The sequence below is a fragment of the Melozone crissalis genome, unplaced genomic scaffold, assembly GCF_028551555.1.
Source record: "Melozone crissalis strain CALT ecotype California unplaced genomic scaffold, PUWL_Pcris_2 ptg000034l_1, whole genome shotgun sequence".
In the NCBI taxonomy this organism is placed as follows: domain Eukaryota; kingdom Metazoa; phylum Chordata; class Aves; order Passeriformes; family Passerellidae; genus Melozone; species Melozone crissalis.
In genome coordinates this window covers 22,018,254-22,033,988 of record NW_026535812.1, presented here as the reverse complement: position 1 = coordinate 22,033,988, position 15,735 = coordinate 22,018,254, and the positions used below count along the sequence as shown (strand labels likewise).

The window sequence follows — 15,735 nt, the reverse complement described above, 5'->3', positions numbered from 1 at the left end:
TTGAACAAACCCCTCCGGCTCGTTTTTCAGGCACGCTTGGGTGCGATCGTGCATCTCCTCCTCCGCACATCCTCCTTCCCCTCGGACGGACGCTCCGGATGCTCTGGCAGAAGTTGGGGCTCCCCCCTGGCTCCTCCCCTGCGCCGTGGGGCTGGAGGCAGCTCTGACCCCTCCCAGGGAGGGAGCTGGGCAGAGGCAGCCGGGTGTTTGCAGCACAGCCCGACCAGGGACCTGCTCCTGCCCATCCCATCCCATCCCATCCCATCCCATCCCATCCCATCCCATCCTGCCGCTGCAGCAGCCGCGACCTCGCCGGGCGGCTCCGCTGACCCCCGTGGGCTCTGTGCTGTCACTGTCCCCAGCACAGCACGGAGATGGTGGCCACCTGCCTGCACCTGGCCGGATTTGTCTGCAGCTTCGTGGGGTGGATCGGGGTGGTTGTGGCCACGGCCACCAACGACTGGGTGGTGACCTGCGGCTACACCATCACCACCTGCAGGAAAATGGATGAGCTGGGATCCAAGGGGCTGTGGGCAGACTGTGTCATGGCAACAGGTCTCTACCACTGCAAACCCCTCGTGGACATCCTCATACTGCCGGGTGAGTGTGTGCCGTCCTCCCTTCCCACCCCGAGTGAGGGCTGAAGCCTTGCCCAGAGCAGCACAGGTGATGGGGAAGCTCCTTCAGCTTCATCAACACAGGAGATGGTCCATTAAATGCTAAAGAAGTTGAATGATAGCTCTTAACATGATTCTCATTGATTTACGTTTGGTTTTAATCGTAGCCAGGTCTCGTGCTTTCTGTGGCTGCTAAAATCCAGTTAATGTTTGTTTAATCATTGCTCTTAGTAAAATCTCACTGCTCCTCTCACATCTTGTCTCTGGATTGCACTGCAAAACACACAGAGCACACTGAGGTGTAATAGAGCACTTCAAGGGGATGGTGAACTATTACAAATGTTAAGGTTTGATTCCTTAAAGTGGTTTGGAGCATAATGAATCTTTCAGCATCTATTATTAATGCTGCTATGGCTTTTAATCTTTCAGAAGATCATCATTAGTCTTGATGGTCTTGTGCTTCCCACAGATTCTGAGGCAAGACAGAACTTTCACACAGCAAACGGATGTAACTACATTTAACTTGCTATTTTTTAATGATATAGTAACTTTCATCTAGATTACTGAAAAGCAAAAATTAAGCAAGGTTTAATCAGCATTAATACATCTTTTGGGCTAATTAAACCTGCCAAAGTCTTGTGAGGTATGGTCTTTGTAAGTCTGGTTTGTGATCTTGCCAGTTTCAACCACTGTTCACTCTGTAGCACTTCATTGCCCTGTGTTTTAGATCGCAACTCCTCTATCATGTCAAAGGTGCCTCTCTCAAAGCTGACAGGGCAGAAATGACCATTCCTTGTCATTTTCTTTCATGTTTCCTTGTTTACTGGTTTAAATTGTTGTGAAGGCAATTTAGAAGAGGCTAAAAAGATAATTCCTGAATTTCTCTCTGTTACAGAGCTTGGTCTGTGGCACACAGTGCTTAGGAATGTTGAGTCTCTCATTCTCCCCTTCTCTGTCTGTACTTTTATTTTAGTAAGTTTACCTTCCTTACTGCTACTGTTGTGAAATCTGATCCAGCAGAGAATATAGAGGAAGGTTTTGCCCCAAAGAAACATAAGTGAATACAACTGAATAAATAAGTGAATGGGTCTTGCAGTAGCAGAGAGCAAAGCTTCCCTCAAGCAGAAGCAAATCACAAACCAAGATGTTTCTGCTTGTAGCCTATTTGAGACCCATGGCTTGACATGAGAGGGAAATTTATCCTGGCGTGCCCAATAGCTGAAATACATTTAGAGCCTTTCTTTGTCTGAGTCAAGTCTTTAAAATGAATTGGTTTTATTCTCATTTACTTGGGATTGATTGCACAGAATCTACACTGGGTACAGCCATCTCCTTTGTTTAGGGTCTGCTTTTATGACCTGAATACCTCAGGTAACAATTTTTTTAAAGTTTCCTCTTGAAAAAAAATAAGGAGATATTTAATACACACAGTTCAATACAGAATAGGCAAGTTCTGCATTTCCAGAAACAGGAAAATCCTCAGTCCTGGTGTTATACCTGTGAGTCAGTGGGATGTGCTCAAGGCTCCTCTTTGCTGGTGTTGGTTGAAACATCTTGGAATTCTGTGTCTGCATCTGACAGCTTCTTTTTGCTAGTAAGAGGTGACAGAGAGTACACTCACTGTGCTGAGACTGTCCTGAAAACTGGAGGAGGTCACCAGGCACTGGGGCAAACCTGACATTTGTCCTTTTCCTTTTGCATGCTAATAATGACCTGGTATATTTTACTTAAATGCAATTTTTGTATAGTAAATATACATTACATATAAATATATATTTTAAAATTTAGATATACATAGAGTATATAAATATTTTTTAAATCATGTATTATGATACATAGACCCTCCCAGAGGCAGAAAGGTCATGGCCCTGCCCAGCACCCCCACAGCCCCTGGTCCTTGTTGTTTTCAGTTGCCTTGTGCACAGGGACAGGTGAGGGAGGAATAGGAGCTCCTGGGGTGCTGTGCTGAGGTGTGGCTGTGGGTGAGGAGTGTCCCTCCTCTTCATCCTCCTCCTCCCAGGTCAACAGTGCTCATTGCCTCGGGGCAGCTGCTGGCAGCATCCCATGGACCTGCAGTGTCCGTAGTGGGTCTACAACTATTCAGCCCTCTAAATGACGGAAGAGTCTTTGAGGCTTTAAATTACTGTTGTTTTATTTGGAAGATTTTAAAATCTTGTTCTTTAATCAAACTCTTACCATGGAAAGATGCAGGGAAACTCCTTCCTAGAGGAAATTTCTCTTACTTTCCCTTCCCGTATTTTCCAGCTCCATGGTTTCTCAGTGTCTCTCTGGGAAGAGCTTGTGTTTTCCAGGCAGTGCTGTTTGTTTGTTGGGGAGCCTGCACATCCCGTGTCCATGCACTCCCCACTGCACTGCAGCCTCACTGCCCTGTGCCTGGTGAACATTTACTGTTTGCACAGGCACGAACCCATTTCCCATACTCAGCGCATGTCTTGGGCTCTAACCAAACAGGAGCTTTCCTCCAAGTTCTCCCTTTCTAGTGCCAAATAACAAAATCCTCCTCCTTGCCTTGCTGCAGGGTACGTCCAAGCATGTCGAGCGCTGATGATCGCGGCCTCCGTCCTGGGCCTGCCCGCCATCTTCCTGCTGATCACGGTGCTGCCCTGCATCCGCATGGGCCACGAGCCCGGGGCAGCCAAGTACCGGCGCTCCCAGCTGGGAGGGATCCTCATCATCCTCCTGGGTAAGGCACCTGCCAAGATGGGGGCTGCAGCCCATCCCCTGTGGGCTGGTGGGGTGTATTCTCCTGGGAGGGTTTGTGCTGGGCTGGGCCTGGAGCTCTCCAGCATGGCTGCAGCCTGTGGGTGGGCAAAAGGCAGGGACAGGAGTGGGAGGACAAGGACAGGAGGCAGGGATGAAGCAGGGTTAGAGGGAGTCCCTCTGTCTTTGCCTCTGTGAATCCCTCTGTCTTTGCCTCTGTGGATCTCTCTGTCTTTCCCTCATGGAGTCCTCAGGCATGGCTTCTCCTGAGGGCCATTGCACACGGGCACTGCCTGCAGGCAGTGGTTCATCCTGGTTCACTGTGGAAGTGATTTTTTGGGAAAAGGTTTGAACTTCCAAGCTACTTATAGGGAAGGCAGAGCCTCCAAATTTTCCCTGGACATCCAGGGACAGTAAGCTGAGGCATGTGGGAATTGCTTACTGAATGGGGCTGGTCCTGTGGCCTCCACGGGGGAAGGAGCGTGGAGGTGGCACAGACATGGGAAGAGGGATGGCGCTGACATGGGGAGAGGGATGGCACTGACATGGGGAGAGGACTGGCATTCCCTCTGTGGTGGCACAGTAAGTGGAGGTGGCACAGACATGGGAAGATGGGACTGGCATGCCCTCTGTGGCGGCACAGAGCATGGAGGTGGCACAGACATGGGAGGAGGGATGGCACTGGCACGGGGAGAGGACTGGCATTCCCTCTGTGCCTCCCAGCCCCCTCTGGCCAGCCTCCCCCTTGGCCTCCAAGCTCCCCTGGGAATTTCTTCCCGTCCTTGGTGCTTGTGGAGGAGATTGTTTTGAGCAGCACAGACTGTGGAGCTCATTGTCCCCCATGCAGCACCTGCATGTTCTTGAGGCCTCGTCATCTCAGCACCAGCCTGCGGGGCCTTGTTTTCACCCGTCTGTGGCAGAGGAGGAGGGGAGAGGCAAAGTGACCTCTTTGTGTGGCTCTGCTGCTCGCTGGCAGCCAGCACTGACATCATGCCCGTCTTCTTTCTTCTTCTCCTTCTTTTTTTTCAAGTGGGCACTGAATATAGCTGTGCACTCAGAAGGGCTGTCCTCTGGATGCTCCTTCCATGCAGGTCAGCCCTCCTCCATCATCTTGGGGTTAGCACAAATTCATACATCCCAAATCTGAGGGATTGAGTCCAAGGGGCCCTGTGGAGTTTAAGAGCACATCTAGAAGTCCTAACATCAGCTTTATAGGGCGCGTCTAGGATATCCCAATTATGAACAGGAATGTGATCTTCATCCCTACCCTGGAACCTTGAGTCATTTATTTGGGCTTGGGGAAGTGAAGGAGAAGGTGGAGGTTTTCTGCCTGTGAATGAAATTTTAGTGCCAGAGTAGTCTTCTCTGGTGGATTTGCCCTGCCCAGCAGAGCTGCACTTTGCCACAAAAGCAACAAGATTTTGGTTCCAGTCGAGGAGAGCTGTGCTGCAGGTCAGCCCTGCTTGCATGGCTGCAGGTGTGGAGGCAGAAGGACTGTCCCTAAAAATCCCAAAGGGCAGAAGGATGATAGGATCAGCGCACAGATGACAAATTGCAGTGCCAGTGTTGGGTATCACTGTGTCAGAACAGGTGAAATCCTTTATGCTGCAGTGTCCCACCAGGGTTTGGTGTCTGGTGTGCCACTATCCCACCCCAGTCATGCTGCAGTGGGACACCAGGAGGAGAGCAGATGTGAGGGGATGATGGAGAGTTGTGGTGCTCCATAAACCAGGCTGCCCTTTGCCTCAGAACACATTTTTCCATCTAGGTAGATCCTGTGAGGAAAGGAAGTGGGAGAGATCACATCTCTCACATTTGTGTCACGGAGACATTGGCAGACAAATGATCTTTGGGTCAGATTTGGACCACATCTTATTGATTTTCACCCCTGTGAGCTCTGAAGCACCTACAGGTGAATGATTTACTGGTGTCACTGATGCCCTGAATGGTCTGGGCTGGGATCAGCAGCCTGGTCACAATGTTTTAGTCACAATTACAATAATGCTCTTTTTGTCAGATCACAAATGAAGAATAAATAAGCTTCTTTTGCTCCTAGGTTACTTTTTCTAAAAAAAAGAAAGAGCAAACCAACCCACATTTATATTTACAAAGCCCATTTTTTTTCCAGGCTCATCAGCAAGACAGTCCCTTTGGAAGAAGAATAATGTACAGAGCTTAGGACTTTGAGCTGATTATTTAAGCTGATTAATGATCTGTTAGCTGCAAGATGAGGTGTCACCATTCCAGAACATTTAACAAGCATGGATCAGACTCTGAAAGATACAATGCTGAGTTAAAATCCATTATATTCTAGAAGTAACATGCCCTGGACTGTTTTTATTCACCCCTCAGCCACTGAGCTCTCACTCATGGTTTCCACAACCTCACAGGCTCCAGATTTTTCCTCTTAGGGGAGAGCAACACCCAGAGCTCTGGTTAAAAGAAAATGGTCCCCAAAACACTGCCTAATGCAGCAGAAATAGGGAGTGGGGTAGCAAACAGGGGAGCTGGCCCCAAAGCAAACTTCCCTTGCTGCTCTGGGAAGGGATGGCAGTTTGTCACTGAGATTTGGTATAAGGGAAAACGGGGATTGAAACAAAGCTCAAAGCCAAAAAGAAAAAATAAAATAAAAAAAATATAAAAAGCTGAAAAGTTGCCAGGAAAACAATGGGCTCAGATATTCCATTGATTTTTCTGTCCACTGATAATCACAGGCTGCCAGAGTGCAACCTGTGTGCACGCCCTGCTATCCTGCTGCTGATGTGTTTATGGCTTTGCTTGATCCTATCTGACTGAGAGAATTGATTTATGGCTGAAAACAACCGTCAGCAGAGGTTTGCTCTGAGCTGCTATGAAAACATTTCACACTTTGGTGTTGATGGAAAAACCCTGGCCCAGCCCATGTTGTTGATACTAATTTGGAGCACCCCTTGCTGGTAACCAAGGGGGCTTTTCCCAATGGAGGAGAAGGAGTCAGACATTGGAAAATAGATTAAATATATGTTAGTGGGAATTGCTACTACAAAATAAGCCATTGTGTACTAAATAAAGGATGTTAATGAGTTTCTGAAGACTGCATGAGGCTTACTTGTGAAACCATAGATAAAAAGATTGCCTTGAACACAGAAAAAAATATAGTATCTATTTTTTTCAACTAAATGCTTTGAAAGAGAAATCCGTGTGACTTTGAGTCAGCAATTCGGAATAGTTAAATTTAGATGTGAAATAAAAGTATTCTTTCTTCTGCAAAAAGCCTTTAACTTACTGTTAAGGAATTTGGCAGGGACTCACTGTCCCTTGAGTTAGAACAATCCTGTTCCCTGTCTCCCAGCTCCCCAAGCACCTTCTGTGCTTGTCTCTGTGCACGTCCTTCTGACTCCAACACATCTCTGATGTTGAGTATTGAGGGTTTCAGCTCAGCAGACTGAGCTACTGCAAATCCACAGTTAAAAAACACTTGGAAACACTGGGAGCTGGGATGTACCCCTGTGGGTTCACAGCAATCTGATGGAGCAAGGACATTCATGCCATGCAGTGCTGAGAGGATTTTTTAGGTAGAGGCAGTGGCTTTTACAAGATTGCCTCCTCCAGCTGCAAAAAGCAGGCAGGATTTCCACATCAAAACAGGCCTGTTTTCCCAACTAAATTGGTTGCTCTAATATGAAATAGTCCTTCTCTTTGCAGATTTTCTTTTATTTTTCTGCTGGACTATATTGTCTACGGCAGCTCTAGAGTCTGAGGATTTCTTGTTTAGAGAGAGGCAAAGGGTGTCCTGACAAGAGAAGGGATAACAACTTCTATCTACACTTCTTTTCCAAGTGGACAGCCATTTTAGAACTTGAAACTTGCCCCTGAACTCCTTTTCCAATATTTTTGTGTTTCTTGTCAAATCACCTTTTTTTCAACCTTTCCCTGTGGTACAACCAGAATAAAATCTGAGCCCACAGAGAGACACTGCAATTGCTGACTGTCCTTTTCCCATCTCCTCAGAGGATTTACAGCCCAACCTAATCTATGCAGGGCCATGAAGCCCAGTCCTGTTCCAGGGCATTCCTCTTGCTCAGCAGCAGGGTCACTGGCAGCTGGCAGCCTCTGAGGACAGAGAGGTCAAGTGAACCCATGCAAAGTCCTTGGCTTGTGTTTCACAGCTTTCTGCTATTGTCAGCATTAAAATAAGGTGGTTTTACATGTAGTGGAGCCACATGCACAAGAGATGCCATTGTGTGAGCATCCCTGAGAGCTCTTCTCACCCCAGTGCAAGTGTTTTCTTTGGTCCTGTCTTGTGGGGGAGGGTCTGGAGAGATAAGGCTCTTATAGTCTATAGACAAATATATATATATATTTACTGCTGACAGAGAAAGAAAAGATGATTGTGTTTTTTCGGACAACAAAGCAGCTTTGTGTCCAGAGCCCATTAGAATGCTTCGTGGATTCCCAACTCATACATTTTTGTTTTAAAGCCTTGGAGGTTCATGAGCTGTTTGCAGGACCACTCCACACGCAGGAGAAATGCTCTTCTCCCCTCCCTGCCTTCTCCAAAATTCCTTCCAAAGCTGCGGGGCCCTTCCTTTGAGGAGGCCCAAAATTATTTCTGGCTTTATAAGCATCCTTCAAATGTTCTTCTCTTTCCCATAAGAAAATATTTTCTCTCACAATAACTGCAGCTTTGGGGATGGGTTTTTTGCTGTACCGGCCAGGAGCTACGGTTTGTTCTCTGCTTTAACTAAACAATTTTATTTTTACTCTCACCCCTTTCTTTTTCCCCTCTTGCAACCTTAACTTTCTGACACTGCCTCCAGATACCTTTTAACACGGTCGGTGGAAATCTGTAACGCTGCCATGGTCCTGTTATTGTTTTGCTCTGATTCTCTGATAGCCACAAGGATGGAGTCCTGCACAGCTTGTCCCGGAGGCAAGTAAATATTGACAGATTAATTCTTCTCAGATGTACAGGCCATCAAGGAGTATTGTTTTAGGACCTGCTCCTGGGAGGTGATTAACACCATCAACTCCCGTTGCCCTCGGTGCATGTGGGGGCTCTGTGGGGACTGTGTCCCTCACATCCACCTCACAGCACCACTGCAGCTGCCTCTGGCTTTTTGTGGGAAAACCCCCTATGGAATATCAAGCAAAAGGTGAAGCCTACAGTCATTTTTTGACCTGCTGTAGTCCCTAGGTGGGATCCCGTTTTCACTTCTGCAGACTCCTTAGGTCCCATTTTTATTCGGTTCAGTAAATGTCAGGAGAGTCTTGCTGGGTTTGTCCCCATTGCTTGATAGAAATTTTCCACAGGGAAGTTGAATCTGTTTTCCAGAGCTGTGAGACATTTCCCTTTCCATGAAAAAACCCCATCAATGCCTAACTGCTGTTTATTTTGTTCCTGCTCATTTTCTGCCTGTATTTTATAAACCCTAATCTGTGTTAGAGTTCTGGGAGATTTTGGTGAAGTTTATGTGACCACTCAGTAGAGCCACTGCAATGATGAGGAGGGACATGGGCTGAGGACAGAGCATGTGAGTCATGTGGAGATAGGGATTTAAACCAGTTCACACTGGTCCACGGATTTTATTCTCTCGTTGATCCATATGGTTTTCATGGCCTCTTAATTTCTAATCTATTCCTGATTCTGCAGTTCTCCAGCACATCCATTTCAAGGATAACTCTCATTTTTCCCTCTAAAGATATTTCTAGGGAACAAATCTGTTTCCCTTCTAATAAATACATTATATTGTGTCAGGCAGCAGTTGGTTTTCCTTCTTGCTGGTGCCTGAGAGCAATGGCTGTTCTCTCTCCATCTCTCAATCCTGAGTCTCCCATGTTGCCTCCTGCTTGGAGATCTCCTACACCTAGCCCCGATGCCGCTGCTTCTGGATCCCGTTGTGGGACTGGAAGGGAGCAGGGATGGGTTTCCTCTCTATCTCCCATCCCCCACTCCAGCTCAGAACCCTAACGCTGTCCTTCCCCGCTGTCCCCAGCCATGTGCGGCGTGGTGGCCACCATCTGGTTCCCGGTGTGCGCGCACCGCGAGACCACCATCATGAGCTTCGGCTACTCGCTCTACACGGGCTGGATCGGCTCTGCCCTCTGCCTCTTCGGCGGCTGTGTCATCGTCTGCTGCTCGGGGGACGCACAGACCTTCGGCGAGAACCGCTTCTACTACGGCTCGGGCTCCAGCTCGCCCACCCACGCCAAGAGCGCTCACGTGTAGACACCGCGGGGACGCCCCACGGCTGCCGTCGGATGCTTTGGCTGGTGGGTTCGTGCGCCCTGGGTTTGCTTCTGCTGACGCGCTGTCAGGCTCCCAGGGGGAGATTTAGAAAAGCAGCACAAATGTCTGGTAGTTTGAAGCATTATTGCCCCCGTCTCTTCCCCCCCTTTCTCTAGAAAGACAGCTCCAGCCAGCCCTACCTCTTGGTCCTCACCATTTTGTCCTGACCGCCTGCCCCATCTTCTTCTTGCAGCCGGGATGGTTTGGGGGTGTGGCGTGGGGTTTACGGATTTTAGTTTATCTTCTAGCTCCCCTGATTGAAGGAGAGTTTAAAGCAATAAAACAGAAAGAGAGAGACACTTTCCCACTGTTAGGAGGACTCTGACAGCTTCTCCCCCATCCTCACTGTTTGATTTCCCCCACTCAAGGTCACGGGTCTGGCACGGCTGGGGAGAGAGGATAGGGAGAAAGGCTGTCCTCTCCCACCGGGCAAATGTTTCTCTTTTGGAACAAGAGGAGGGGATTTTTCTGCCTTTCTCTGTAAATACTTTTATATGAATCTGATCATTTTAGTAACAGTGTTTCCCCCACCCCCACAGTCATCAGTATGAAGGAAACAGAACCCAAAGGTCCTAATGACATGGTAGATAACAGTGCCTTTTTAAATAGTTATAAATGACTTTGGGGGCTCTAATCCCTGCCCTCTGGTTCAGTTTCTTTTTTTTTTCTTTTGTACAGATCAGTTACTAAAAAAAATGTATTTTTACATTTTTTAAACTCTTTTCTTTCTTCCTCTAAATTTGTGTTCTGTCTTGCCTTGTTAAAGCAGCACATTTTAACATGCAGTATAATGTACCTGTTACAATACAATTCTGGTGAGTACTGATGATGCCTTTGTACTTTCAGTGAAATACTGTACAATAAATAACAGAGTACCTGCAATCCCTGACTACTTTTTTTTTTCCTTCCTTCCTGTGTGCTTCCATAGCCAGTTTTTCCATGACAGTGATTGCCAATGATTTTGAAGATTTTCTTTTTTTTATAGCAGTTCAGGATGAAAAAACTGCTCTGCTGTGGCATTAAATGAAGAATATTTAAAATATGAGTAATCTTCCTGCATGGGACTGTCTGTTATCTTATCCTTTGGTTCTTTCAATGTTCCCAGTAGCAGCTTGTACCAGTTGTACTCACTAGTGGGTTTCTTTGTATTGGGAAGAATTAGAAAGCCCCTGAAGTGGTGGAGGTGACCCTGAGCACCACAAAGTTGAGACCTCATGCTGCTGAAAGTGCTCTCAGCTAAAGTAGGGGTCTGATCTGGGGTCATGGCTCTGATCAAAACTGTGTAAGATCAAGATCTTACTCTGTCCTTACCAGAGGCTGTAGCAATTTAATTACACTGTACAAAATCCCATCTGTTCCCAGAGATGTTAACTCAGTTCAAACAATTTGTGTAAGCCGAGAGAAGGAAAAGAGGAATAGCTGCTGCTCAGACATGGGCGAGAGGAGAGCCCCAGTGGAGAGGCAGCAGGAGGAGGAGAAGGGTCTGGGCAACCAAGTTTTTTTGGGATGATGAATAATAGGAAAACAAGGCTGTCAGTGCATTCTGGACTGTCCCTGGTCTGCTTCAGCTGGAGAAACCAAACTGAGTGATGCAGCCACAGTCAAGGATGCTGCAGCTCCCACCTCCCCTCCTCCACGTGGGAAGCTGGAGCATTTGAACGGAGCCAGAAGGAGGCTGGCTGTGCTCCACGGGACCCTCTGCCTGCCTGGCCCGGGGACGGGCAGCAGCCCGAGCATCTGCCGCTCACCCCGAGCAGCCTTGAAGGCGGCTCTGTTGTGCGAGCCGCGCTTCGCTGTGCAATGTCCCCAGGGCGGGCGGCGGGCGGTGGCAGGACACTTGTGCCCATGACATCACAGGCAGGGCACAGGCGGTTCTTGTACAGCCCGGGGACGCTGTCAGTGCTGCCATTGATGTGCGGGTGCCCCGGGCGGAGGGGGGCACAGACGTGCCAGCTTGTGCAGGCTGCCCGGGGATTGTGGATTGTGCCCGCGGGTTCACCCTCCTAACCCCGGCACCGACTGCGGCGGGGGACGCCTCCGAGCAGGGATGCGATGGAATGCTGCCTGAGAACAGCCCTGGAGGGAAGAGCACAGGAACACCCGGGTCGGATGCCCGGGGGAGGGTTTTGGTGCTGCGGGAGGCACATGAGCCCTGCCAGGCAGCGCTTAGGGGATTTTTATTCCTGCCCACCCCGTTAGGATGCACCCGGTGCCTTCCACTCTCACCCATCCCGTGATCCTTATGGTGCTGGGGACCCTTGGCAGATGATGGTGCTGGGGCTCTCTGTGCTCTGCCCACAGCCACAGGTTACCAGCATCCAACCCCAAAACCAACTCTTGAAAGGCCCTGGGAGTGCTGCTCAGAGGAAGGAAGAAGTTTTATGTCAGGGAAGAGAAATAAAAACCAAACAAAGCAAATAAACCCTGCAGCAGCTGCACGGGAAATGCATACCTGCAATCATGGGGTGCAAGGAAATGGGGCCAAGAATGTGATGGGGTATTAGTGCTGGCACCACAGAGGGGAAGAGTTCTGAGGAAGCACAAAGAACATTAAACTTTTCTAGTTTTTAAAGGATCAAAACTGAAACACCTATTTTGTACCTGCCCAAAACACCCTGCTCCCCTGTGGGGCTCTCTTGATCTGGATTGGCCACAGCACTGTTGGCTCATGAAGACTTTTAGTGCTCATTTGCTGACCTAAAGACTCAAAATAGGATCAAATATAATTCTCCTGAACCAAAAAACTGCTCCACACCATTCCTAACACCAAGTGTGGAGTGGTGCCTGTGAGCCATGGTGGTCACCCCAGTGTGGAGGTGGTGGTTCCTGATGCCCAGCAGAGCTCTCCACAGCTCCTCCAGGACCAGCTGGAGCTCTTTGGAGCTCTTCATCCCATCTCCGCGATGGGGGGAGCACCTGGCAGGCTCCCCACTCCCCAAATAACAGGGGTAGCAGGAAGGAGCCCTTGGGGGGACACTGGTGGCCTTGAGCACCCCAAAAGGGACAGGCAGCTGTGTCTGCCTCTCCACAGCCCTGTTGCCCATGCAGGGAGGGGACAGTGCTGTGACACCCCAGCTCCTCCAGGGAAAGGTGAGTGCCAGCACATTGGTGCACCCCAGGCCTTTGCACTGCAATAGTCAACCTGTGGTCATTGGCTTTTTTTTTTTCCTTCTTTTTTTTCCCTTTTTTTTATTGTGTAAACAGATAACCATTTTCTCTCACAACACTACAAGTAAATGATAAAGCCAGCTGAAATGGGTCTTTTAAAATGGAATTTTTGAATTACTTAAAGCAAGATTTTGTTAATTTCTAGCTTCAATTTAGCACTGAAAAAATATCAGAACTTCAGGTACTGATTGGCTAAACAAAATTTACATGGGAATGTTTTTTTATTATTACTTTTTGGTTTAGTCTTTCATTTAACAGATTTACATTACTATGGAAACTAATTCTAAGACACATTTGTCTCTGGCTTTCTTTACAAATCCCTTAGTTCCTCTTTGATTTTTAAATGTAAAGGCACACAGTAAAGCTTTATGCATTTATTAAAATATACAGATTTTGGTAAATTTAGATTTTTTTTCTTAGTATCTCGATTATATAGATGTATTATATGTATAGTTGTCAACAACACAGTCATTTGAAAATAAAAATCACTCCATAACATATCTGCATTTTTTTTTTCTTTCTCATGACACACTACAAGACCCCATTGTACAATGCACCAATGGGCTTCTGGAAACCACAAAAAAAATAAAAATGGATAGAACAAACTGCTTTTAACAAATACACCAACTTCATACCAGAACTGCAGAGAATTGTTACACCAGAAAGTACCACCTGCAAAAAAAATAAAAGCAAGATATACATCAGAAAGACTGAACAAAACGAAGTGAAGGTCATTTACAAGCTGGATTTACAACATCCCATATTGCTGGGGTGTGATTTTGCTGCCATGTGGAGGATGCTGGAGTGCTGGACCGAAGGGTCATGACCATGTCGAGTGAATTTGTGGAGGGGCTGAGATCTTACAGAGCCGGCCTGGAAGGTTTGAGGTATTTATGCCATCTGTACCATGCATTTGGCCCCTCAGGGAGGGCAGGCAGGCATGGAGGGGCTTTGTGCCTCTCACCAGAGGTGGGAGCAGGATGGTCCCGCTCTGCCACATCCTCCTGAGGGCTCAGGGATTGAGAACCTCCCTCAGGGCACGCCAGGGAAAGGCTGGAGTTTGGGTTACAGCAAAATAAGCACTTGCACCTCTTCCCAGCCCCTGGCCAGCAGTGCCCAGAGGTGATGGGCACACCTGGACATTTTGCCTTCTCAGCCTTTGCTCGTGCCCACTGAAGAGCTCAATGCTGCCACAAGAGACAGCACATGAGTTGCCAGAGGCTGAACCCGCACATCTCCCAGGAGCTGCCATGCAGAACAGGGAGCAAGGATCCTGTATACCCAGCCTTTGGCCACTGGCAAACCCCCAACACCTGTGGCTTGGTCCCCTTCTCCTTAAACACCTCTGTTGGGTGGGATGTGGTGCAGCTCCCACCTCCAGCATGGCGAGGGCTGACAGCAGCCCATCCACATCTGACAGTCCTGTGGTGGCATCAAATGCTGATCTCTGGTGGTCCCAGGATGGGGCACAGCCATCTTCCCCTGGAAGGGGAAGGAGGACGGGTGGCTGGGAATGGGGGCAGCCAAAAGGCTGCTCAGATCCAATGGAGAAGTTCCTACAGACACCAAAGAACAAGGGGTCAAGCCCTTGTCAAATTTTACGGCGTGACTCGAGCGGACGTGACGACAGACACTGGTACTGGGAACTGCTCCATAGCAAGAGATTAAGGCTGCAAGAAGAACAGGCTCTGACCCAACAGGGTGCTTGGGCATGAGTTTGTGGCTCAGCAGATGCCCAAATACCGTGTGGGAGCAGGACGAAAACGACTGCCTTGGATATGGTATAGTACAAGAGCTGGTAGGAAAATAGCATCAATCTTTCTCCCTGAAAACACACAGCCAGACTTGTGAGAGGTGCCATCTCTCTTGGGTACTTCTAAGGCATCAAGGACGAGAGCAGCCAAGCATGGGTGGGCAGTGACCATCACAAGAGGAGCTCAGTGCTGCAGCAGAGTTTTCCTGAGCTGGCCCGTGAGCAGCTTTTCAGTGGGACACACTCAGGATTTCTCCTTGTAGAAGCGTGGTAGGGGTGGGCAGCAGGAGTCAATGCCAGAGCAAAGCTTACAGGTCCTTTAGCCAAATCCTCACTCCTACCCTGAAGCTGCTTCAGAAGCCAAACTTCCCTTGGCTAGCCCAGAGCATTCCAGGTTCAGATCTGCAGAACTGGACGTTCTTCTCCACTGAGAAAAGGACTTTGCCACTGTTTGGGACAGGAGCTGGAGGGATACTTTTGCAGCCCCAGGCAGAGTGTCTCCATCAAGCTCTTGCATTCCAGGAGTGATGGGGATGGGCACAGGTCCAGGCACCCTTTGCACCTCCTTGCCCACAGAGGGTGCCAGGCAGGTGTTTTGGGAGCCTGAGCCTCATCCAGTGCACCAAAGCATTAAAGATTCTCAAATCCACAAGGATATTTCTGTATTGGAAATCCTGCCCCTGTTGATGTTAAATTGTCCCCTGGGATGACAGCAGCAGCCCATGGTACTAGGGGTTGGTCTGGGCTGCACTGGAGCCACTGGTATGGATCCATCTGCAGCCATCAGCAGCTGGGGGGAGGATGGGAGTTGCTGTCTGATGAGTTTTGGTTACTGTTTATTCAAAAACTGTTCCTCCACCACAGTGTTTTACATGAAGCATGATGGGCTCCACAACTGGACCTGCTGATAATCACTGACCAAACCCCATCACTGCTGACCAACAATTCTGTGGGGACACAGGCAGCAGGGAGTCTGATGGCACTTCTGGGGGCCATGGCCATGTTCAGGGGGTTTAACATCCACCTCTGACCACCTCTGCCCCGCAATCCACCAGCTCTGTTTGGTTTCAGACTGAAATATGGACACTTACGGAATGAGCAGCATTTCAGTGTTTTTCATACAGCACCCACCAAGCCAAGGTCAAAACCAGACAATATATTACAAGGTGCAGACGGCAGTAGGGAGTCAGATTGCAGTTGCCAAGTCC

The 15,735-nt window shown here is 48.5% G+C and overlaps 1 protein-coding gene across 1 annotated transcript; it reads left to right on the top strand.

Annotated features, from left to right (window-relative positions):
• Positions 1-285: 285 nt before the first annotated feature.
• On the top strand, positions 286-10,488 carry CLDN11 (claudin 11). The gene is made up of 3 exons (XM_054282852.1): positions 286-600; positions 3,157-3,321; positions 9,314-10,488. Exons 1-3 carry the CDS (start codon positions 375-377, stop codon positions 9,544-9,546), a joined length of 624 nt encoding a protein of 207 aa, XP_054138827.1. The 5' UTR covers positions 286-374; the 3' UTR covers positions 9,547-10,488.
• Positions 10,489-15,735: the final 5,247 nt, after the last annotated feature.

Bases quoted from the DNA above. Each gene is read 5' to 3' on its own strand.
- CLDN11 (XM_054282852.1), top strand. From the start codon at position 375: ATGGTGGCCACCTGCCTGCACCTGGCCGGATTTGTCTGCAGCTTCGTG. The intron at 601-3,156 runs GTGAGTGTGTGC...GCCTTGCTGCAG, and splicing joins GGACATCCTCATACTGCCGG to GGTACGTCCAAGCATGTCGA. The intron at 3,322-9,313 runs GTAAGGCACCTG...CGCTGTCCCCAG, and splicing joins GATCCTCATCATCCTCCTGG to CCATGTGCGGCGTGGTGGCC.